The 24907-nt window shown below is 37.5% G+C and overlaps 1 protein-coding gene across 10 annotated transcripts in view; it reads left to right on the forward strand.

Annotated features, from left to right (window-relative positions):
• Wnk (Wnk kinase) overlaps positions 1 to 24907 on the forward strand; it is a 297369-nt gene that overhangs the window by 221724 nt on the left and 50738 nt on the right. For all 10 annotated transcript variants that reach the window (XM_081766830.1, XM_081766829.1, XM_081766833.1 and 7 more), the window contains 3 exons: positions 18205 to 18440; positions 19609 to 19798; positions 24326 to 24646. In XM_081766830.1, the coding sequence (XP_081622956.1) occupies positions 18205 to 18440; positions 19609 to 19798; positions 24326 to 24646 (747 nt within the window). The remainder of the gene's footprint in view (positions 1 to 18204; positions 18441 to 19608; positions 19799 to 24325; positions 24647 to 24907) is intronic.

Raw genomic sequence — 24907 nt, forward strand, 5'->3', positions numbered from 1 at the left:
ACTGTTAGCTTATGCTCAGCAAAATTCAAATGTGTAGTATTCGAATTGGAAAACTTTTTTTGGCAAATATAAGTTCTTAAATTTCCAAACAAATACTAGCTATGTAGAATTTACAAAAATACTACTAAATACATGTACACATATAAAGAGCAAGTGAATAGAAAGATTAGTAAATACATATCTAAAATAAAAGCTCGTAGGTATTCAACTGTACTCATACGTAAAAACTCGAGCCATCCAATATCTATTTATTCTCATATCTAACACAAATATAACAAGAGAAGAAATGTTCGAAATATTTGAATTTGTTCAGTGTAAAAACAATGTGTTATTCTACTTGTAAGTATTATTATAAGAAATGTGAAAATATATAAATGCGTGTGTGTTTGTAACAAAGTCATAGAAACGTAGTCTATATGAAATTGATTGACGTAGTTAATTAATTACTTATAGGAAGTATTGTGAAAGTAAAACTAAGAAGACGCGAATTCTGCACACACGAGATACCAATGTTCCCAAAAGGGAACATCACGTCACAGGATGTTGGCAAGTGGTACTCGACAAATTAAAACGGAAATTTAATTATGGGTGGAAAAAGGACAGAAAATGAAAATTTTGAAGAATTTGCACCAGTGGATCCATGTCCGGTCCTTAAACGGTTAAGTTGTAGGTCAATCCCTACTTTTCAATGAGTAGTCTTTCACATGTACTTGTCACTCACACGAAACACGTGTTCAACTAAAAAAAAAAAAAAAAAATGCTTGCTGCTCCATTGTTAACATTGTAACAGACACCTTTATTAGACGATACTCAACAGTATTCTCCCCAATCTTTGAGTACAACTGGATACGATGTATTTCGAACCGTCTTTATTGTGCAGTATGTTTCTCTTTTGAGTTGAAAGTTTGTGTAGCTTCTTTCCTGTCTGTGTCTGACATTTGCAGAACATAACATACACGTATACAAGGAGGGGGGGAGGGGGAGAGAATAAATATTCTTTTTTCACAATAAGAAGTACCTACATTCTCTGCAGAGCTACTTTTTGAATGCACTGTATAATTCGCAATTGTCTGTTTTCATCGTGTGAAAACTTACACGGGCTTAAAATCGTAAGAAGCATAACTCGTCTGTGCATGAACACACATTCTCAAAGGAAGGCAATGCAGCTCACTCTGTTTGCAATATCTCCTTGATTTCTCAGAATTTCGTATCGCGTAGTTCATACGCAGGATGGTATATCAGGGAATCATCTCCAAACCTTAATGTTCCATCAGTGCACAAAGCAAGTAGATTTTGTGAGGAAGTCCCTAAAATTACGATTATTAGTTTAATTTTCAAAATTAATAATAAATAAAAATTTTATGCAGTGAAGATGATGTATTCAGAAGCTGTAAAAGATTACATGAACTTTGAGATTATAGTTATTGAAAATCGGACTCATGAATTATGTAAAAACTTAAAAGTTTGTTTGATAAAGAAGAGGAATTATGACAGTATATAGTAGTAAGACAAGCGGCCATTTTCAGTTAAGTTACTCTGAATTACACCCAGTGGCGTATTTAGGATTTTGTTTCCGGGGGGGGGGTATGCACAACACGAGAAAGCAGGGGGCACTTGCCCATCTGAGTTCGAGAATTAAATAATATTTTATGTATGCATAAATTGAAGTTTTAATGTTAAGAATTGAAGAGTGTGAATCTTAATGTGATATGATGCACACAAAAATTTAGCAGTGACTAAACTTTTATTATATTCATAGAAGAAAAAGGAAGTATCCCCTTGGTCTACCTAATTTCCCGAGCTACTTATTCCCCTCTCCTGATATTTTTAAAATTCAAACATTTATCTTTATAACTAAACGTGTAAATATTCCTTTGCTATAACAACGAAAGTCCTGTTATGTTGATACCTGTAAAGTTGGTGTGGAACACCAGTTTCACTTATGAGCTCCTCATAGTTGTGGTGTTACTGACGAGGCCGACTTGAATCCCCAACCAACAACGGTCGAAAGTATGATAGGAGAAACGAAAGAAAATAACAACTAAGAAGAAGACACAAAAAAGTAGTGACAAATACAGTATTATTTCTGAACAAAGAGCATAAGAAAATGGAAAGTCAATGAAATTCTTAGAAATGGTACTGTAAGAAGGATTATTGTTCGGGGAATGCGGAAAACTAACAAATTTATTTCTGGAGGGGGAGGCTTGAACCCGATAACCCCCCTTAAATGCGCCACTGATTACACTAGTGGAAATGTTCTGTGTTTTTAATAATTGCCATGACATTCTTAATTTCCGTTTCAGACTTGTGTTTGATAGACACATTCGAAGTGTTTACGGCCACACTAGGAGAAGTACTATTCACGGGAATATCTTCATATCATAATTTTCTTCTTCAGTAGTACCATCTGATTATTTGTGTATGCATCTGTGTGTTCGTTGAAGTTTAGTGACCTTTTTGAGCACCGAGGTTTTGTGAGACATGGACCTACAGTTAGGTTGGTATTGGTATCCGAACCACCATAATGCGTTCAGATTTTAATGGCTTCACACTGGGAATCGAATCCGGGACCACGTGTATCAAAAAGCGCACGCGTTAGCCAGCAGCCAGCAGGAAAGGTGTAATTGGTTACTTTCCTCCATCATCCAATATTGTACAAACAGTTTTTCTTTTCTAATCTAAATAGTAAGAGGTAGGAGGAGTAGTCACTCTGGGAACTAGAAGAATACTCAGTCTGTGGAGAGGGAACAGAGAGAATAATCAGGAACACTGCTTACTCTGCAGGGACAAATAATCCCCTCGGAGAATATTACTCAGTTTGCCATGACATCCTACCCAGGAATAGTACTTAATTTGTAAGGGCAAATACTTAGTAATCTTCTATATTACTCTGTCTACGCTAGTGTAATCAATTCTTGTGATTGCTAGCAGATATGAAACTACCATATACTTCAAATATCGTAAGATATTCCTCGCAATCAAGAGGAAAAAATAAAAAGAAACAGAACTACAATGTCTGTTTATATAATGTCGATTTAATAAATTGAAACCTTTATTATTTTAACACTGTAATACTTCTGCGTCGGATGTGAGGATAATCCCACATATACTTTACTACAAGAATATCGTAGCTAAATTATCCGCCTGTTGAAACAATACAGAGAAGAAATTTCACAACTGTATTTTACAGGCAACTCTAATTCTGCTATCATATGAACTGGCCATTACACTTTCATTACTTTTAATAGTGTGTTTTTTTAAGTTTCAGCTATAGAGGGTGGCAGACTTAATTTTTTCTCAGTTTATTTTAAGTCAGGAAATGAATTTTCTAATATGCAATAAAATAACAGAATATTCGCACGAATAACGAACGACAGATTCTCAGTATTTTTATTGCACTTCTAGGTATACGATTAGTACATTATCACCTTATCAGCGTTTTATGTAAGCGGTATCGCTTCGGAGTTTGCTATTCAAAATGCTAGAAATGCGATACATCTATGATGATAGTTTATTATCTAAGTGAAAATCATCATTTTCTTTCCTTTATGTTCCTTATTTTCTTTCCCTTTTGAACGGTTGTTTTCTGATCTAAAAAGTAAAAGCTCAGTGACCTGAGCTATCACGTTTGCAGTCTTTCCCCTTTCTTCCCGTCTACTCTTCTAGTCTCTTGACTGGTGTGCGCGCCTTTTGTGCACGGGGTCCTGGCTTCACTCCCGGTAAAAGAGCCTTACAATTTGAATATATTAAAGGTAACCGAGAAAGTTCTGTTGATTTTTGTGGACGTCTGAATGGAGATCAGGCGAAGGTCAGTTGTTGGTGTGGGTATATCCAACATACTACCTGGTTGTGGCAGTTCAGTTAGACCATGAACTTGCGCAAAGACAATGTGAACATGGGACATCTACAGAGCGTCATAAGGGCGTGTATGCTCTACGAGTTCAAACTGGGTTCAAACGCCGCTGCAGTGGAGCGGAATATATGAAAGGCCTTTGGTGAGGGTGTCGTGACTACGCGGACAGTGCAGCGGTGGTTAAACAAGTTTAAGGACGGTGACGAAACACTTAAAGACACACCACGTGCCGGAAGACCAACACAGGTATAAAATGAACTTCTTCAGGCAGTAATTGAGGCGAACAGTGATCACACATGTGAGGAACTGGGACTACAATTCAATGTGAGTGGAGAAACCATTCGGCAGCACCTCCATCAACTTGGGAAGCACTTGGATCGATGGGTCCCACATGATTTTACTCCGGGCCAGAAGGCAACGCGAACAGACACATGTGTTCCTGTGCTGTCTCAGGAAGGAGCCATTTCTGGACAGGATGTTGACATGTGATGAAAAGTGGGTCCTGTACGAAGCTCCACGGCGCCGTCATCATTGATTAGCATCCCATGAACCGGTTCCAAAACAGTCGAAACCAGCACTTCACCAGAAGGTTCTCCTGTATGTTTGGTGGACTGATCACGGCATCGTGCATCGGGAACTGCTAACAGCTGGTCACAGCATCAATGCAACTGTGTACTGTCAGCAGTTGAGCCGTGTTCAAGAAAAGCTCAAAACTCTGGAGCCAGCACTTCTGAATCGCAGAGGGGTCCTCCTGTTACAGGACAACGCTAAGTCTCAGGTAGCTAGGATGACCCGGGACACCATTGTACGCCTTGTATGAAAAACACTATTGCATCTGCCATACTTTCCGGACATTGCACCGTCCGATGATAACCTGTTCCATTCCTTGGACAATCACCTTAGAGGACGCCAGTTCAAATCTGTAGTAGAGGTGAAAAATGCACTTGATACCTTCTCCGCTTCATGGCCCACCAAGTTTTATCGCGATGGAATCCATGGCCTTCCAGAATGTTGGCAGAAGGTCGTCGATGGTGATGGGGACTATTTTTGATCTTCCAAGTACGTCTTAGGTGACATATCGACGTTTAAAGGTGGTGGGGGGAAAAAGCGACAGAACTTTCTTGGTTACCTTTATATTGTTGCAGTTCGGATTTCACATTCATGTAGGTCCAGGTCTCCAATGGATTCGATGTTGAAAGAGACCCTGAACCCTTATCCAACGAACCAACGCCTTTTCATCACTCGTTTCTAACTGATAGATGTCTTAACATCTGATGTACGTGTAAGGAGCGGTGGAAGAAAAAGTGTAGAAATGTGGTGCAAGTAGTCGTATATCAACAATTTTGGCATCATCAGTTCCACCATCTCGTGTTGCATTCCTGTCACTATTACCTTTTCCGACGCTTGCTTGCGTGGTTCTTTGACGTAACAAAGCATGGAGCTGCATTGAGTGTTCTTCATCAATCAGTGGCACCATCGTTTACTGAAAAACCTACAAAAGAAATAAACGGTGCATCTCCATCGATTTGTGTTTGCAGTTCCACATTGTTTGAGTTTGAATTAAGTAAAATAGATAGTTTTTTTAATAGATGCGTTATTGCAATATTGGAAACCGTTCTCATTTCCTGACTTAATGACTTTTCGAGATTTTATAGCATTTTTTTATCCTGGCTAATATACATTAGTTCTTCACTTATGTTCACGTACAGGACAGTTAATTACTCCATTAGTTTTTTTTTTTTTTTTTTTTTTCAGTGTTCAGCTGTGTGGCCTATCGTGTTTCGTTTTCTGCTTTTTAATAATAATTATTAATAATAACAGTTAATGTGTTCCGAGGTAGAGCTACTATTCTATTTTATTTTTGCAATTAATGTTTATATTAGTGAAATTAATAATACTGACTTAGTTTCTATTTTGATATCCGAAAACTAAATCTACCTAACGCAGTCATGTCTAAAATTATTTACTTATTTAAAGCCTGTGACGTTAAATATCGACAAAATCTTGTAATCCTCCTTTCTTTTAACACTTTCGTTACAAAAGATTATATAACCAACTTCGATAAGTCCAGTGGCGGCTGATAAGCATTTATCTTCGATTTTGTACTACTAGAAGCAGGATATTGTTATACTAATTAGCGTTAAGGGTTTCAAAACATTTAATACTTCCTTTCCTGATCATAAAGAAATAGACGAAAAAAGTACGAAACGCATCCAGAAACTCAGATCTGATGGACTGTAAAATGAAAATCGAAAAACACCATCCTTGTTGAGGCATTTGTCATAATCTAGCACCAGCTTTTGTATGTTTCTGTCGAAGAATTCTGCCGCTAGGACGTCACAACTGCCTGCAAGTCAGATGCGTCATTCAAACGTCCAGCTAGAAATCGCTGGGCGCCTGATCGGAACTATAAAGCGAGTTTACATAGTACACCCATGCTTCATTTCCGTTGTCGATGCGTTCGAGGAACTTGTCTCCTTCCTTGGTGCTAATTCAGCAGGAAGGTCAAACTGTTCACTAGATACTTAATCGTATCCTCCGCTAGCAGTTTTTTTGGAACCCATCCTGTATACAACACTGTAGTCACTGGATGACGATCTCATGCAGCAGGAAACGGGAAGTCCGCAGAGAGTTCGGATACTGTGAACCGCTGGTGTTGCAGAATTGTTTGCTGTACATTTTCCACCAATTCAGGCATAACCATGAACGGTTGGTGACTACCTTATTCGTCTTGCATATTGCTATGAATTGTCTACACCGTCTTCTGACCGTCACTCATGACATCCGGTCCATACATCTCGTGCAAATATCAGTGAATCCCTGACGCTGAGTGCTTCTTAGCTGGAGAAACCTAATTACCGCGTGTACTTTGTACTCGGAGGCAGATTGTATGCTCATAGGCATGGTTACCGTACCACAGTTCTCTCACCACTGACTCCACACAACTCAGTCGTGCCAGATTATGCCTACATGTTTCTCTTCAGTTCTGCGCAAGCACCCCCCACTCTGACCACTCGTGGCTAAATATAGAAATGAACTTCTTAAAAGTGTTGTTGTGTGTGAAAGTCATAATCCAAAATAAAGGTGAACTAAAGAAAATTCATTCGTCAAAATTCATATCTTACCAAGAAATCTACTTAAGATAATTACACGACTTTTGTATTTGTACCCAAACGTTTATCAAGTCTCTCACGGTGCAAGGAATGAAACAAGCTATAAAGAATTTTAAAGGAGAGACGATAATCGGAAACTAGGTGGTGGCACGTAAAGATTTCTTTTTAATTTGGTTCAACAGCGAAAAACTCTGAAAGCTGATAGAACCTTCCCGTAACATCTTTTACGTCAGAGGTTTCTGTAACAATTGCGTAAAAGTTTCAAATAAATAATTGCGATCTAGTGGCAAATAGAAGCAAAAATACGGCATTTACAAGTTGTATTATACTGAAATTGGGTCCATTGTTTACACCTGCTATCATAGAATAGGGAGCATTGCGCGAGATTGTAAGCTCAGAAATTACTCATGTGAAGCATTTCTGGTTTATAAGCCGTGCTTACTCATTATTTGAATATAGAAGAGTACAATTATTGAAGTATATAAGGAAGGTAGTAAAATTGCGATAGTGTTTCTACCATAATATATTCTAGAAATGTAATCAATATGCAGAATAACTTTTATCTGCCGCCACTGGTAGAGTCGGTAATGAATTTGTTTTATTGGTTATATAGGGTGCTTCAAAACAATACCGACATTTGGGAAGTGATTCCTGACACCAAGATAAGACAAAAAATATAGATCAACGTGGATGCAGAAATGCTTCCTTTCGGAGTTACAGGCTGTCGAAAACACGAAAAAATGAACTTGAAAGATTCATAGCTTTAATACTATGGGACCTACCGTAGTCGGGTCAAGACTTCACTTAGGAACTAGTACGTTCTCTATCCAAATATCCATGTGTCAGAATCCTGCGGTACTTCCGCAACAGTTTCTATAGAGGTAGTTGGTGAGTACTTCAAATTGTATGCCCGTAGCTACACTACCTCTATAAAAATTGTTGCGTGAATACAGCAGAATTCTGAAAAATGTACTTTTGGATAGCGCACGTATTATTTCCTAAGTGAAGTCTCGACCCGAATACGGTAGGTCCCGGGCTTTTTTTTTTTTTTTTCTTCGGCAATCTTTAACGTCGAAAGAAAGCATTTGCGCTCTCAGGTTGGCTATACTTTTTGTCTTGGTGTCAGGAATCACCTCCCAAATGTTGTCGGTGTTGTTTTGAAACACCCTATATATCGTACATTGTATTGACGTAGAAGAGCTATTAACTATTTTTTTTTAATCAACTTGTAATATCCTGATTTCCTCTACTGTAATTTCCCTAGGTGAAAAAATTTTCATTTTAACATTCGTAAACTATATTTGGTTTAAAATCATGTTAATTTTATTTAGTTTAAACAAAGTAATATTAGCATGGGCATATAAAATTAATTAAATACTTGATACGTATTGTCTATGTAAGTTATTTGAAGAACTCTTTCCTATAAATAAACTTTGAAAGTATACGCTTTGCTTCTGTCTGTCCTGTTACGAACTCATTCAGAACAACATTAAACGTTGAATATTCGCTGAGTATACTAGCATTGTCAAGATTTTTAGAAAAAAAAAAATCTGTTTAAATAATAATTACTATAATAATGTTTTTGTAAGCATAAATATCTTGAGGCTTCCAGCGTGAGTTTCCTCTGAAATCTGTGGATGCTTTAAAATGTTTGTGCAAACAAGTGTTATATTGTTTGTTTATAGTTAGCAATCCTATCCTCCACTAAATTTTTTAACCGATATTATGACTATGTTGACAATACAGTCAATGAAAATTCAATTTTATATATACTGCAGCACTGTAAAATATGACTACCCTTGTAAAAACATGGTTTTCGACTGTTACAGTCACATTTCCCCGACTTTAGGCAGGACTTTTTACTTTTGGATAATTTGCCAAAAATGAACAAACTTTTTATCTTGTTCGATACAGACACAGGTTTATTTTAGACAAAAATATACAATTTTCCTTTAGAAAAGTATGATAAAGACAAAAATCAGCTTGGCTTCCATGAAAATTTTCTTATGTTCAAGTGATATCATGAAAACAGCGATTTTACACCTCGGTAAAATCCAAAAATACACATTTGGACTGCTTTTCTTGTTTTTAATAATTATTTTGCTGTCGAAGGTGTTACTGTGTGTTTACGTACCTTATTAATACTTTGTTGGCCGGCCTTTTGCGTTGTACAGAGCTCTTTACACATTCCGGCGTTGATTCCTACCAAATTATTGAAAAAGGTTTTATCGGTTCTGAAGTTTTCCCACATTTCAACAGTCGCTCTCCGGAGCTACATCACAGAATTAATCTTCCTTTTTGTTAATTCCGGTTCATCAAGTTCCATATCTCTTCAGTTGGGTTTATGACTGGTCATCGTGCTGAATCCTCCCGCAGAGGAATTTTCTAGGGATGGCCACAAAGTTTCGGTTCCGCAAGGAACCGGTTTTTGGAGATCCGGTTTTCAGAACTGGTTCCATACCTGAATCCAAAAACCCGGTTCCAGAACCGGATCTTAGGAACCGGTTCCAGACCTGGATGCGAAAAACCGGATCTTCTAGAACCGGATCCGATCAGAGCCGAAAATCGGTTCCGAGGAACCGGCTCTGGCCATCCTTAGAATTTTCATCTAGTTGAAGCACTTTCTTAGCGTTTCGGGAGACATGACAAGTGTATAATCTTATCACTAAGTCTTGTCTTTCCCCAGCAAATTCGTCTTTGACGGAATCATATATTCCGTCATTAAATCGAAGTATCTATTCGTATTTACAGAACCATCCACCACGGCTATCTATCTAACAGCACGATTGTGATGAACACATTTCCTGCCGCTACTCTTATATTCGGACACCTGTTTCGTGTCTTCATATCGCTTAGTGGTTTGGTGAACACACTATTTACTAAGGTTCAAGATGTCAGCTGCCTCTCTTATTCTTAAACTAATTGACATTCGCCATTTGAAACAAACACTGCCCCTGTCTCCAATCAAACACAGTTGTCGAATGTAAACACAAGTGTAAATTGACTGGACGTTTGTTGGCCTTTAGCAGTTTTATAGAGTACGAGTAAAAACCTGTGAAAACTATAATTTTGCAACAGATTTTAAAGCTTGAAAAATCGATTTATGGTGTAATCACTTGCACACGGATAGATTCTTACCAGAAAATTCTCTCTTTTTGTTTGATACTAATCCTTTACTTCGGGTCATAAGGCATGAATATGTTTATTTTTGGCAAATTATCCAAAAGTAAAAAATCCCGCTTAAAATCGGGGAAACAACTAAAACCAATTCAAAACAGTAACCTGGCTTGTTCTTTCAGAATATGTAATTATTTTTTAAAAAAAAATAAAACAATATATATGGCTGTAGCAGTCCAAAATCATGTTTTTATAAGGGTGCAGACATATATATGTAATGCCTGGAAGCTAGAGAACAGCAGAGTAAACTGTGAATTTTGAATTCATCTGAATTAGTTTACTTACATTTGGCAGTTAAGAAGCAAAAATGCACTACTTAAAAAAAAAAAAAAAAAAAAGAATATATATATATATGTATCTTTAAACAGCTTTGAAGACTCGACGGTTCATTGTTCGTGTAGACAGAGGAAAACACTAAATATAGAAGTCCGATCGTATGTCATCGTCAGACATATGGAATGGACTTCTATATTTAATATTAAGTTTTTTTCTCTCCTTCAACGTTTTGATAACGAGCTTATTTACCCTCGGAAAATAATTGTTTATAGTTTCTTAATTGTTTTTATATACATTTATTAATACATTGCTTAAGATTGCTTCCATTTTGTAATTTCAGCAGCCTTATCGACTTTTTGATGTAATGTATTTCACTGCTTTAGTGCTCACCCTTGCACATTGCTTTGTAGATTATTGCGAGCAAGCACAGCATAATTACTTTAAAGATAAATACATTTCGTAATTTAAAAAAAAAAAAAAAAAAAAATCTTGTATGTATGTAGTAGCAGAGTAAGATTTGATTTAAAAAAAAAAAAGTAAAATGGCGACTGGTGTATTGAGTAGATTGTTTTTCTTCTTTTCACTTGCGTTGAAATCAGTGGAGGGCGAGATTCTTGACTCGGCGATTTTATTATTAGTAAGTAACTTCCCTTTCTTTAAAAATGATTTTGCACATAGAATTCAGTACATTTTCAAAACGAAGTAAACTTAGAGTTACAAAACGTTCACCAGCAAACAAGATAGCCGAAATATTCTAGATGTGCTGTCTTTTTGAAATCCTTCGAAAGTAAGAATTTAGGTTAAGACTGCTAAACATGTTTGTAAGTCATTAAAAAAAAAAAAAGTCTTTTATGATGAAGAGATTACACCTTAGCAGACCAGTTACGATGCCTTTAGTCTCGTTTTACGGTAATCTTGAGGTACCAGTTCGAAATTCGCCTTCCATTGAACAAAATATATTATTATAATTAGTTAGTGAAAAGAATTCGAACAAATTATGTATACATTGCTCAGTGACGTAACTAAGGGGGGCAAATGGGGCCTGTGCCCCGGGCGCCGGATTAGGGGGCACAAAACTGGGCAAATATTTTTCACTATAAGGCAAGGAAAGGAGTGTCAGCAAACTAAAGAATTATAAAATAAAAAAAAAAAAAATATTTCAAACTTAACAGGATAACGACGACTCACCAACCTTAGGATCATATCCATAGAGCGTAAGTTACCTTCAAAGCTATCTTTTGACATTGTGAAAACCTTTGCAGCCAAGACAGCCCGCAAAGTTAAATTTTGGTTCCAGCTTTTTGTGTTTTCATTTAACTTACATTGATTTAATAGATTTGCAAAATGTTTGACTATAATACTCGAGACAACAGCTTGACTCTTTGACATAATTAAGTATTATATTGTAAAGCAAGAGACTGTTGATTCATTCTACCCATATGCACATCCCAATATAATTCCAAAAACATTGTAATTTGCAGTTATTATAGTAAGACTGTAAGAATGTGTCAAGCATGCTACTCTCAGATTGTTTGGCAATCAAATACTAATTAGTTTGGTGTTTTATCTTGAACTAAAAATTAAATTATGTATTCCGATTTTGAAATCACCACTTGAAGAAAAAAAAAAAAATGAATAGGTGAATTACTGTATGAATTACCAATATCAGATACAGTCGGAGAGCGTTTGGTTTGGTTGATCAGGAAGGGGGTGGGGGGCGCTAGGCCAAGTTTTTGCCTCGTGCGACAACTAGCCTCGCTGCGTCACTGACATTACTTGGTTAATGCGCAACAGTGGCAACCTCAGACCTGGAACTTTATTACTCCAATAAACAACTGGTTTTCCGCGTGGTCTTGTGTTATTATTCCCGGCAGGGACGTATAATATGTATATCCTATTGATCCAGGATCGTGAGACAATTGTAAAGCTATTTGAATGAGGAGGAGCGAATTTTAGTTTATGATAGCTTTGGCAATGCATACATCATACAGTGGAAAACACGTCACTTTGTCTTCCATGAGAGGGCTGTAGTACCAGACTTTTTTTTTTTTTTTTAATTGAATTTGACGTAATTTTTTCTCATTACCAAGAATATGAGACGTTCATATGAATTACATGTACATTTATCAAAAATCAAACACATAATTTTCCTGACCAAAGACGAGAATATTAACAATTCACGACGGGTTTTATAATTTAAGATTTGTGATTAATGATCTTTTCACTAGGTATACAGCTGAGCAAAAATGTTGAAAAATTCGCCAAGTCATGAGTTACATAGGGTGCAAACAAAATACGGAAGAAAAGGTTTTCTTTCGTAAGAAGTATGGATCGAAAGATACTGGTTCAAGGCCTGGTTTTGTGTGTGTGTGTGTGTCATGGGAGAGGGGATTTTGGTAAAATGGTTATTTTTTTGTTTTATGGAGGAATTGTTGGAATTGGAAATGGTGATGTAGCCAAAGTAAGTTTAACTTTATCAGATGCAGGAAAATGGTTCAACTGAATGTATTAATCGAACTGGTAAAATCCATATATAGTTATTTTTTAAAGTCTCTTTTCCATTCTGAAGGTAACATTTCTCGCGCACCAGTATGTTCTAAAGGAATCATTATGTCATCCAAGATGTAAAATAGTGAGATAGATTTCACAGAGCATGTGCATGAGACGCTAAAATTAGTACGAAAACTAGGCAAAAAAAAAAAAAAAAAAAAAAAAAAGTCGAGAAAAAAGCTATCAATGTCGAGATCTTCTTTTTCAAGCCGCATTTGAGAATAGTTAAACTGAGGGAAAAAAATGGAATAAACATAGAAGATAATGATTGTAGTTAATATATTGTTGAACTAAGAAATTCTGTCGCTAAAGTACAAGTGAGAAAAGTACTATAAGGCTAACATTACGACCTATTTATGTATTTACGAGTTACCACAATAAATTAGAATGAGCGTGCAATTTGAGGTAAAGATGAAGGTATTGTGTCTAAAATAAGGTGTTATGAGCCTATGAAAATGGTGCAGATATTGATTTTTAGCAAATGAAAGTGTCGCGTATGTGGTTACAGCCTTACAGGGTTGATCTTTTGACAGAGATCGAGTAGTTCATACAGTCTCTTATGTTTGGTTTGGCTTTTGTTTCCGTGTCAAGTTAGAGCTTTACTCGAATACTCTATCAAGAGAAGTGTGTTATTTCTAAGACATTGGTTTTTACCTCATTTAAGCAGTGTATAATAATACAGATTGGTTGCTACTAGAAATCGAACTGAAACCCATGCGCATTGAAGGGAAATAATCTCCCAGACGTGTAAAAGGTTGATGCATATGTATGTATGTGAATAGTACTCTGCCTTTTGGAGTTAATCGACATAATTTATTTGTAGATTTATCAGTGTTCAAAGCCAATTTATGTAACAGCTGTTTCGAAAAACTGTTTTTTGTATAACTTCAGTGCTGTTGATAATTGTTGAATGTGACAGTGCTTCCTGCAACGAACAAAATTATGTCGGAACTGTGATTTTCAAGATTTGTTTCATTTTGATTACTAAAGGCTGATTTGTACCAAGGGTTACATTGTAAATTACACGTGCTGTTAAAAATGTTTATAACAACTTTTCAGATTCCTGTTTCAAAGTGTTAACATTTGTTATCAACATTGTTATATTTCTTTTTTTTAAAAAAAAGTCTTTAACAATTCAGTTATTAACAAATGTTGACAACATTTCTGTCAACACTAACTGTTTGGTTACACGTTCGTAACCGTGTTACTAACATTGTTAATAAGAGTTTTGTGATCATTCTGGAAGCGGTTCGGTTCAAAGGAGGTTGGATAGTTTGAATTGCTAGAATCTTTCGTTATTGAAATTCACTCTCTCTTTTGTCATTTTTTTTTTTACTACACTTTATTGGACGTGATGAAAAATGTGATGCAAAATAAGTTTGTAAAATCAGATTATTATTATTATTATTATTATTATTATTATTATTATTAATAATAATAATTATTAAGTTCTTCGAGTTCGTGTATTCAAATTGATGTAAAAAGTTGAGAAGATGTTCAAAACATTAACATTGGTTTTTCTACCCATATTACCTTTAAGAAATGTTAAACAATAACTGTTTTGGATATATTGAATTTTCGCCGAAATTGCAGGAAGTGTCTACTGAAATTTATTCTTAAACTTCCGGAGAAATCACCTTTAAATTATAAATTGACTATAGTTCTTTCGTGTTGGGGTCTTAATTTTCCTGCAGGCTCTGATGCTGGAGTGAATCGCATGAAATCTCTTTTAGCTGAACTAATTGAAAATAATTGGTTAGGTTGCAATAGGGCAATTATGAGTCAATATTCTAAATCTTGTTACTGTTTAATGATTTTCTGCTAAAGAATTTAGATGATTTAAAGATGATGTTAAAATGTTCTTGATTTTTTCATATGAAAATTCAAATCTAGAATGAGGATTTTATATCAATGCAGGTAATTTAAAAGAACAAACTTTAGTAGCACTCAGATTTGCTCATGATTCAGTAGTGTCTTGTGGTGGCCTTGAGGAAATCCATGAATTGTTACGCACGAAATGCTCGTACTTGTTTTGCAAAAGCAACAAATTAACAAAAGGAGAGGAAAAGAAATAAAAAGAATCTGAACGCAGGAAAATAAAGATCATTGAAGCAAAGAAGACTAAAATAATGGAAGATACACTCCGTAGTGATGAGAAAACAAAATATTTCAGAAAGAGAAATAAATTACATAATTTTATGGATTTTATATTCTAATGATAGTTTGTTAATATACCGCAGCTAGTTTTATGTTCATACATCCACCCTTTTTCGGTGATTGTCTCACTGTGACTTTTTCCTTTCATATATGACGATTCAAGTTTCAGCAGGGTTCTACTGGTCAGAGAAGACTCAGGGAAAATGGTGCAAGTCAGGAAAGATCAGGGAAAAAGACAAAGTCAGGGAAATTTTATAAAATATATTTTTTTCTAACATTTATTGTACACCCATTTTAGCTTAGTGACCCATTATAATACCTATTTGGTTTTTTCTGCTGTTTTTTTTTTTTTTTTTTTTTCTACATGCAATGCTTTCTTTTTGTCGTATATAAATATCCACCGTTATTATACCTTATTTACAGATGGTGATCAGAAAAATGGAAACACCTGAACGAAATTGCAACTTATCAGATTAATATGGTGTCGGGCCACCTGTCGCCTTCAGAACAGTCTTGATGTGACGTGGAATGGAGGCATAGAGGTCGTGAATGGTAGCAAGTGGAATTTTACACCATTCTTCGTGCAGGGCATCGGCCAGTTCTGTGAGAGAGGATGGAGGTGGAAATCGTCGCCGGAGTCATGTTTCCAAGACGGACCACAGATGTTCAATTATGTTGAGATCTGGGGATTGGGCGGGCCAGGGGAGATGTTGAACTTCATCCCGATGTTCCTCAAACCACGCTGCAACAACGCCAGCCAGCTGTGTGAATGGGTGTATTATCATCCTGGAAGACGGCATCATTGTCCGGGAACAACATCCGGGCCATGGGATGCAAGTGGTCTCCTAAAATTGCGACATAATCGTTGGCAGTGATTCGTCCGCTAAGTGTGACCACAGGGCCCAATAAAAACCATGATATGGCAGCCCACAGCATCACCGAGCCGCCGCCATGTTTCACAGTTGGGCGGAGACACTGCAGATCATAAGCTTCTTTGGGCGTTCTCCACACATAAGCACGGCCCGTGGTTGGGAATAGGGTGAAGGATGACTCATCCGACCATATCACACGTTTCCAGTCCTCAACGGTCCAAGTTGCATGGTTGCGGCACCATTTGCGGCGTGCGAAAGCGTTATGGTCCCTGATGAGCGGTTTGGCCCGTGCAACACGACCCCGTAAGTTCATGTCATGTAATTCGCGGCGGACTGTGATTGTCGAAACAGGGTGGGGGAGGTGCTGATTGAGTTCCTCCGTCACTTGCTCCGCAGTGGCACGACGGTTCTGCGTGACAATGCGCTTTAATACCCGGCGTGACCTGTCACTCATGATTTTCTTCCGCCCACTGTTCCGCTTCCCCGATGTGGTTTTCCCGTGTGTTGTGTAGGCCATCATCACCTTCGACACTGTCCCACGCGACACACCTAATACAGTAGCCACTGCCTTCACACTCACTCCACATAACCACGCACTAACAATTTTGCCCTCTTTGAAAATCTGAGAGGTCTCCCATTTTACGCTACCTTCGTCTGCTGCAGCCACTGGACACTGCTGTTCCACTGCGCCTGGCGTAGTATGGAGACCGACCTAAGACACCACCACCAGCGGCCCGGCGCTCCGGGCACCACGACACCACTGCCAACCCATACATCTGACGTGTTGCCAACTACAGGTGTTTCCATTTTTCTGATCACCATCTGTATATGTCAACATCATGCAGCACCTGTCATGAAAGTCAAGAGAATTTCCTGCTAAAGGTCAGAGAGAAGCCAGGAAAAAAGATTTCTCCAGATCAGTAAGAACCCTGTTCAGGGAACATGTTTAATTTCGTGCTTTGTGCAAGAATTTTTCTTAAGTAAATATTTTGTAATTTCATATTATGTGTTATATATGTTTTTATAACATTTTTCTAAGGAAAAATATATTACGTTATGGTTTCTTGGTCTTGTTATTCTATCAACATGGGAAAGCCTGTATGGCTAATTACATATCGGGGAAAATTTTAAAAATGTTCTGGAAAACCGGAAAGACTCAGGGAATTCTTTCTCGTAATTTTGTCGCCATCCTATAAGTAGCTTACATATTCATCTCAAAACGACTTACAGGGGTACGTTGGTTCAGTGGTAAAACGCTTACCTCTGGTACATAACGTCCTGGTTCGATCCCCGGCCAAATAAGTTTGTAGAGGACATCATCATGCTCGTTGGTTTTCCCGAGTTACTTCCGTTTCCTCTCACATTCACGTAATAGCAGCTCTGCTGGCAACTTCTTCGTTATACTCTGACGTCACTAGTGAAGAAGGAAATTAGTTCCCAAACTTGCTGTCTGCACAAATATACCAGACGTGTAAAAACCTTAATAATTTACATTGTGTTTATAAAATAATGTTGCGGTTTCGAAAATTAACAATAAATGTATTTCTGACCTTACACGGTCAAAACTTAAATTGTAAGTAGCATCAGCTTTTCATAGTTTATCATGTATCAAATCAGTTCTTCAATACGTTCACCGTTGGTCACAGGTCCAGATGGTAATCAGATTCGTCCCATATTCAGTGTGATATGACCGCTGTAATAGTCTGTAATGCATGCCTTAACCAATCACGAAGTTCCCTGAGGGATACAGGTACTAGCAATCTTTAATAAACTTCCAAAGAAAGAAATTGCGTTGTGTTAAATCTGGTGAACGGGGCAGACAGGAGAAAAATTGGTTGTCTCCTTTTGTAGCCTTTCCCTTGTTTTGGGGCAATCTTGGAAAATGGTTCCGCAGTGAACATGAGAAGCAAACTGTTGGTAGCAAGTGAGAAACTTGAACACTTGCCGCTGCTTAAGTTTTACCCATAAGATGAAAAATAATTTATTGTTTATTCTTGAAATCGTACAACTGCTTTATATACACGCTGTATGAAGCATGTAGTCAATTGAAGTTTTGTTTCTGTAATTTACATAGTTTTTCTGTCTCTCCCGATCGCAGCCTGTATGGTTTTCAAGCTGACCAGTTCACTTACACAAAAGTAACATTATGACCATGGTATTCTTATGTGTGTTCTTACACTGATTGATGTCTTTTATTTTCTTCAAGGATATTTCTCCAATTCAGAGTGGCATCACACCTGTAGTGGGAGACGGGGGGTCCTCAGCGGTTCCCTCGCCTCCCCACTACGTTACACCCCAGCAATCAACGCCTCAGCAGACAACACCCCAGCAAGTTACGCCTCAGCAACACACGCCGGACAACACCATCACTTCAGGTGCCGTCGACATGCATCCCAAACTTTCCCAGCAGAGCTCGTTGGAAAGAGTAGCAGCAGAGCCCAGGTAACTACTATTCATTACCTAGTACTATTTCTAAAAAAGAAAAAGAAGTCTTAATTACGAAAGTATTCTTCATCAATATTCACAAAAACTAATCAATGGAAAATTTTATTCAACAGAAATCTTGAAATTTGAAGACGTTAGAATGTGCTATCAAATCACAAGCAAACGATGGATGAAAATTCGGCCTGATTCGCACCCAAATTTGCTCTTGAGAGTGTTAACGAAATTTCATGATTTGGTAAAGAAAAGGTCAAGAAAAAGTCACGAAATTTCAGTTTGGAATTTTAGTAGACAGCTTGTCCCAGCGACTTTGAAAAACTATGAATTGCATGCTAATATCAGCCCTTTAAGATTATTTTTACTTGTCGATTGGAGAAAACTTAGTTAAATTACATATTTGATATTTTGATTGTAGGTGCAGTGTTTGATCTAGTTTCTTCCATGAGAAACTTTTTTTAAAAAAAAAAGAAAAAAACTGAAAAGTTTATAATATGAATTTAAAAACATTCCAACAGAAAGGTATGTTAATAATGCTTCTCGTGTATTGTTAAGATCAGTTTGTCCTTTTGCATCGTTAATCCTCAATGAAAGAAAACCTTAATATTCTGTTGTAGCTGAACAAACTCTAACAGCTCCCGCGTGTGGAAAAAGCATCAAACACATTACAATGATTCAAAGGGCTGCGGTAGCTTAGTGGTGGCGCGTGGGGTCCCTTGTTCGATCCCAGCTTGCGCCAAGTGGACTTTGTGGTGTAGCAACACCGTGTACGTGGGTTTAGTTCTGCCGTTTTCTCCCACTTTCTTCATTCCACCATTTCATTCATTTCTCATCATCACCGTTTCTTTTAGCCTAACCGGCGTAATCGTGGGACGTAAAACTTAAAGATTTCATTTCACTTCATTTTTTCATTACAGTAATTCTATATCAGAAAAGACATAAATACAGATGAATCAATCGTGTACCGAATAATAGGTGCGGCCTCTATTCGATTCTTAAGGGAGGTAATTGCCGATGTTGGCTTAGGATCGTGAAACACTTGGAGAATTACTTGAAAGAACAGGTGGTATGTCCACTCTCGAAATTCTACAATGATGGCGATGTTCTTTTATCTTCTTACATGATAATGTCTGTAGTTAAAACTGTTAATGAAGGTGACTTTTTGTTACAGTGGACCGCAAACAATAGCTGATTTGCAACAGAAGCTTCTTCAGCTAACGTCACAGCCATCAGAGCTTGTGATTGGTGGCACTCCTCCATCCCACCCGGCAACTCCTCACTTGGCTCAAAGTTATGACACTTACATGTTAAGCTTGCAGCAGAAATTGGCGAACATCTCAATGCCTGGTGTTCAGCAGCTGGTAAGATATCAAACATTTCCTTCCTAGATACGAATACTACTTTTATTTACTTGTAAGGGTACATAAAGTTTACTGTCAAGTCAGGACATTAAAGAAGAAAGTCAAATGGAGATGATGCCACGTTTTGTTTGTATTTGTTATGTATTGTTTTCTCCAATCCCGATTCCAGTGTGAGCTGTAATTGAATTACCTTTGGAGAAAATATTTAAGAAATACAAAGAGAATGTCACGCTATTTACGTTTAAATATACCGTTACTTACTGACCTGTTAGTAATGCCTCTGCTTTGAGCCTCAGATATTGAATGATTCCTTCCAATATGAATAGAGGCACGAGTTTTTCGCAGTGCGCGATAAAACGAAATGCATCAGAATTAAGTAATTTTCAGTTTCTTGACCTTTTATGATATTCTGTGTGTATTTTCATTGGTTTCCGTTGCGCGATAAAACGCGAAATTATCAGCTTTGCGCGAAATTTTAAAAATATGATGTCATTAATTTAAAAACATCAGTTTTCCGCTGACGGAACGGTAGTGTATGGCATGAACAGTGCATTTTGGATGATTCGGATACGGCCATAGAGAACATGTTGCGCGTTAGCTATCATTATCGCAGCGGGATGGGGAGAAGCCATTTTAAATAGCGAGACAATGGCATGGACTGGTGATTGACAAACGTACAACAATAAAGGAGGAAAATGTGGAAACGTGTAACATGCTTATGTTTAATGCAGGAGCGTCATTTCAGATTTTGTTTGGGGGGGGGGGAGGGCAAGACCCCTTGATGTAAGTAAAATTTCACGTTTTTCACTTATTTACTACTATTCTATGATAAAATCTATATAAATCTCAACTCAGGGGGAGGAGGCAATTGCCCCTCCCTGCCCCCGTAAATAATGCCCCTGGCTTAATGCTTAAATGTAAATGTAACTTGTGTCTATGTGTTTTCAGAAGACAGCAAAATTTCCCTACTCATGGTAGGTTTAGTTACTGATTTTCCTTTAGTTTGATTTTAGAAATCTAATTTTCTATAAGTGAAATTTACAAAGTCAAGTAAAATATGCTGTACATTTTGTTTTTAGGCACTTAATGGTTTATTTCTGCACTGATTTATTAATAAAAGGAACATTTGTAAAAATGTCATGGAATATCTTTTCCATAAGAGCCACAAAATGCGAAACTTTATTTGGAAAATGCGACAGAACGCGAAATATGAAAAACGAAACGCGAAATATCTGGGTTCTCAACCGATGTGTTGGGACACACTGGTGTGTTATGCAGTTCCCCAAGATGTGTCCCAATATTTTAGAATTTAAAAATCATGAAGAATTTAATAATTAGTTAAAACGAGACAGATTGTAACACCTCCAGCGGCAGCAGTAATGCTCAGTGCTACATAGTCATTATAAAACTACATTATAATAGATATTATTATTATTATTATTATTTATAATAAAAATATCAAACAAGGGTCTCGCAGAGTCCTGGACGTTGAGTAGACTGTGTCATCAGTCAAAAAAACTTATAAATGCCTTAATACCGAAGTCCATTTCGACGATGTGTGTCGTGGGAGCAAGGGAGAGCTAACCCCCTCTTCCATATAGACGTGGCAATGATCATGGAGCTAGAAAGATGAAATAACCACCACTCACAAGCTTTTACACAACTGAACACAAACAAAAGCGGGCCTAATTGCTGCACCATGCATAGTTTTTGAGATCTGGCATGAAACATAATCGAAACATTTAATTTTTTTTTTTTTTTTTCGGGCTACAACCATCGTCACGCACGTGCTTTCTTCGCCTTTTTTTATCATGTACTCACTTTTCTCCGTGTAATATCAGTCATGATTTTTTTCTTTTCTTTTTTTTTTTTTTTTTTTTTTTTTTGCAATAGTTTATTCACATGCAGAATTACTTTGTGGCATACGCAGCTTTTTTTTTTTTTTTTTCTAAAGCACTTTACCCTCCTGAGATATTACGCCCAAAAAAATGGCGTCAAAATCACAAACTTCAACTTTCGGATCCCCATAAATGTATGGTGCTAGTAGTATCATAGGTGTGGATATTCCTGCGGACTCTTTACATGCAATAGTATTCAGCACAAAACTTACGAACCACCCACTTTATACCATTTCAAAATACAGTCCCTTTAAAAGTGTAATTTTCTGTATTTTTCTAGTGGTTTTTATGTATTGGTTTGCAGCCCTGCATATTTATTTAGAAGCAAAAGTTTATATTCTCTGTGTACTTCAATCACTCCTGTAAACATTCGTTTTTGTTTGGTGCTCATCTGATTCGTACGTTTTGAGCAACTGTAATTTTCGTAAACGCTTGCAAATGCAAAAATTGGCACTCCACCGACAATAAAGATGGCCGCCATTTAGGAACACTTGCACATACGAAAACGTGAATGTTATTGATCTTCTCATACACAAGATTCATCACACTCAAATTTTTAGAATTTTCGAAGATGGTCGAGCAACCACCTCTGGACCACTTCGTATGGATTGGTTCATAATCCTTCATTTTGTTAAAAATCGAACTTAGCGTATAGGTTTAAACCAAAAATTGACGTAGCTTAAAAACAAGACTTCCATATCGTTCACATGATAAAGTATGGTGAATGTAGAATGTATATGTACTGTACAACCAACATCAGATTTAATACCTAACTCTGTGTAGATAAAGTTGCAGTGATATAGAGCGAAAATATATATAATGTTTAGGTGGGAACCCAGATCTCCGGAGTCCCATGCCGGTGCGTTGAACCATAGTAATCCAGTCCTTCCTGAGACATGTTTACTCTTGGGCTTGTTTTTCATGCATCTTAGATAATGGATTGTACCACACCTTTCTTCATCGTTTGGACAACCCAATGAACGTACGAGGGTGGAGTCAGAAAGTAAAGGGACTTGGCAATTTCTCGCACTAGGGTTGGTAACACTGCTAGTGTCCAGCGCTGAATTAGTGTCGTCTGCAACACTTCTATTCAACTTGTCCCTCTTAGTCATTGGAATGTAGCAGGCCGTTAAACATGGTAGTTCCATTGTCGATCTGCACCAAGGAGGAAATGAGGGCAGTGATTCGCTGTTTGTTTGCAAAGGTGTTATACCTGCAGAAACTATTCGTCGAATACAAGCGCAGTATGGTGATAGCTGTTTATCGCTAAGCAAGATCTACAAATCGATAGAGCATTTCAAACAGAGCAGAACTTCGTTATGTGACGAGGAAAGATGGGGCAGGCCATCGACGTTAACGACTCAGGACAATTTGAAAGTCGTTGAGGGTATAATGGAAAACAGACGAATCACAGTGAACGAAATCGCCAATACTTTAAATATAAGCTATTGAAGGAAGCACTCAGGAGATGACGATTTGCAACCGACGGAATCAAAAAAAAAAACTTGTGAAACGTTGGGAAAAGTGCGTTGAAGTGTAGGGAGATTATGTAGAAAAATAATGTATGTTTCAGTTTCCTATCATTAGAATAATAAATGTACCTTTTCTCCAAATTCCCTTTATTTTTTGACTTTTTCTCGTATATTAACGAACAGTTGAAACTAATTTGGGAAAGAATTAATTAATGCACTAAGAGAGTTGGTTCACGATCAGTGCATATCGCTGTATAACGATATCTAAATCTCAGTAGTAAAATGTGAACTCTCTGAAAGGAAAAGAATTGCAATAAAAATAGCAGTAGTGCATAGTGGAAAATAATAATAAATTCAGTACTCGGAATCCAACCAAAGACGTTGATTAATGGGAGCTTAAGCGTGACTTGCATAAAGTATTTCAATATTCCATAAGAAAGTATCGAAAAAATATTACAATGAACGTGTTTCCACCATAAAACTCAAGATACAGCAGTACGCACATTGTTCTTTGTCCACACGTTAGCTTGCCGACACTCATACTCCATCGGAGCACTGTGCACTCCGTAAAGACAACCTTAGATACCCTCCCTTTCTATCAGATTATCTCCAAATTGAATTTCATTTACCTACACCAAAAGCTTTGTTTCTTATATCACCGTAGACCCATGCGGTGTCAAGTTCTTGTAACTATTTTGTTTTCATTTCGTTCGTTGCATGATCTTGCACAAATGTAAAGCAGACATTACAGTTTTTAAATAAGAGTCGGAGTATCACTGGTAGAACGTTCCCCTCTGGCGCAAGGTCCCTGGTTCAATTCTAGCACCCACCAAGTGGGCTTAGTGGTGGACAAACATCGTGTGCGTGGGTTTTTTCGGGGTTCTCCCGTTTCCTACTTTCTGTCAATGTAATGTTATCCGTCTCCCTTATCCTCAGCGCATAATCGTAGGACATTAAAAACTCTTAAAAAGTAAGTCTTGCAAGTACACTAAAGAAGTTTGTCTAACAGTTAATGCTTTGAAGAGTGCTTAACTGAATTTTTTTTTTTTTTTTTTTTGCTTACTTTAGAGTTTTTAAATATATTTTTTCCTTATGTTTGAATACTTTCCGATTTAGTAAATACATGCTTTAATAATTGTATTGTTCTTTACGTGCAGGGCCCGTTATCTCCACAGAGTACTCTTCACGCGTCGATGGCTGCTCAGTGTCTCCCGAGTCTTGAAAGCTTACAGCAGGCAGCGAGTATTCCCTTGGATATCCCATCCGATCCTGGTCTGACGCCGGGCGTAGTTGCTGTACGTCCTGTGCCTCTCACTACGGCCAGCGTCGTCAACGAACTGAACAGTGGTGGGACTCAGAGCAGCAATGTGATGTCTCCTACGAGTACAGCCGCCCCACCATCGGCGAGCAAGGAGGAATCGAGTAAACTGCAGCAGCGACCACGTCCAGCGGCCATTGATCTTCACGATCTGGAACAGGTGAGCAGTTGATGGAGTCGTAAGTATGTCTATGGAAGACATGGTTGCTCGGTAAAGTCCATCTCTAGTACTTTGCTGGTTCGATCCCTGGTTATGTGAGGTTATAGAGAACATCGTGTCTATGGTCTCTTCCACATTCTCATTCCACAAATTCTTTCAGAATTGAATCGGTGAGTGGAAAAGTGAGAATATTTTTAAAATAAAAGAGAAGCATTCCACGATAGCGGTTTCTGTTATCACTAAATATCCAGTCTTATTACG

Source organism: Thermobia domestica, chromosome 7 (assembly GCF_964235325.1).
Source record: "Thermobia domestica chromosome 7, izTheDome1.hap1.1, whole genome shotgun sequence".
Classification (NCBI taxonomy): Eukaryota; Metazoa; Arthropoda; class Insecta; order Zygentoma; family Lepismatidae; genus Thermobia; species Thermobia domestica.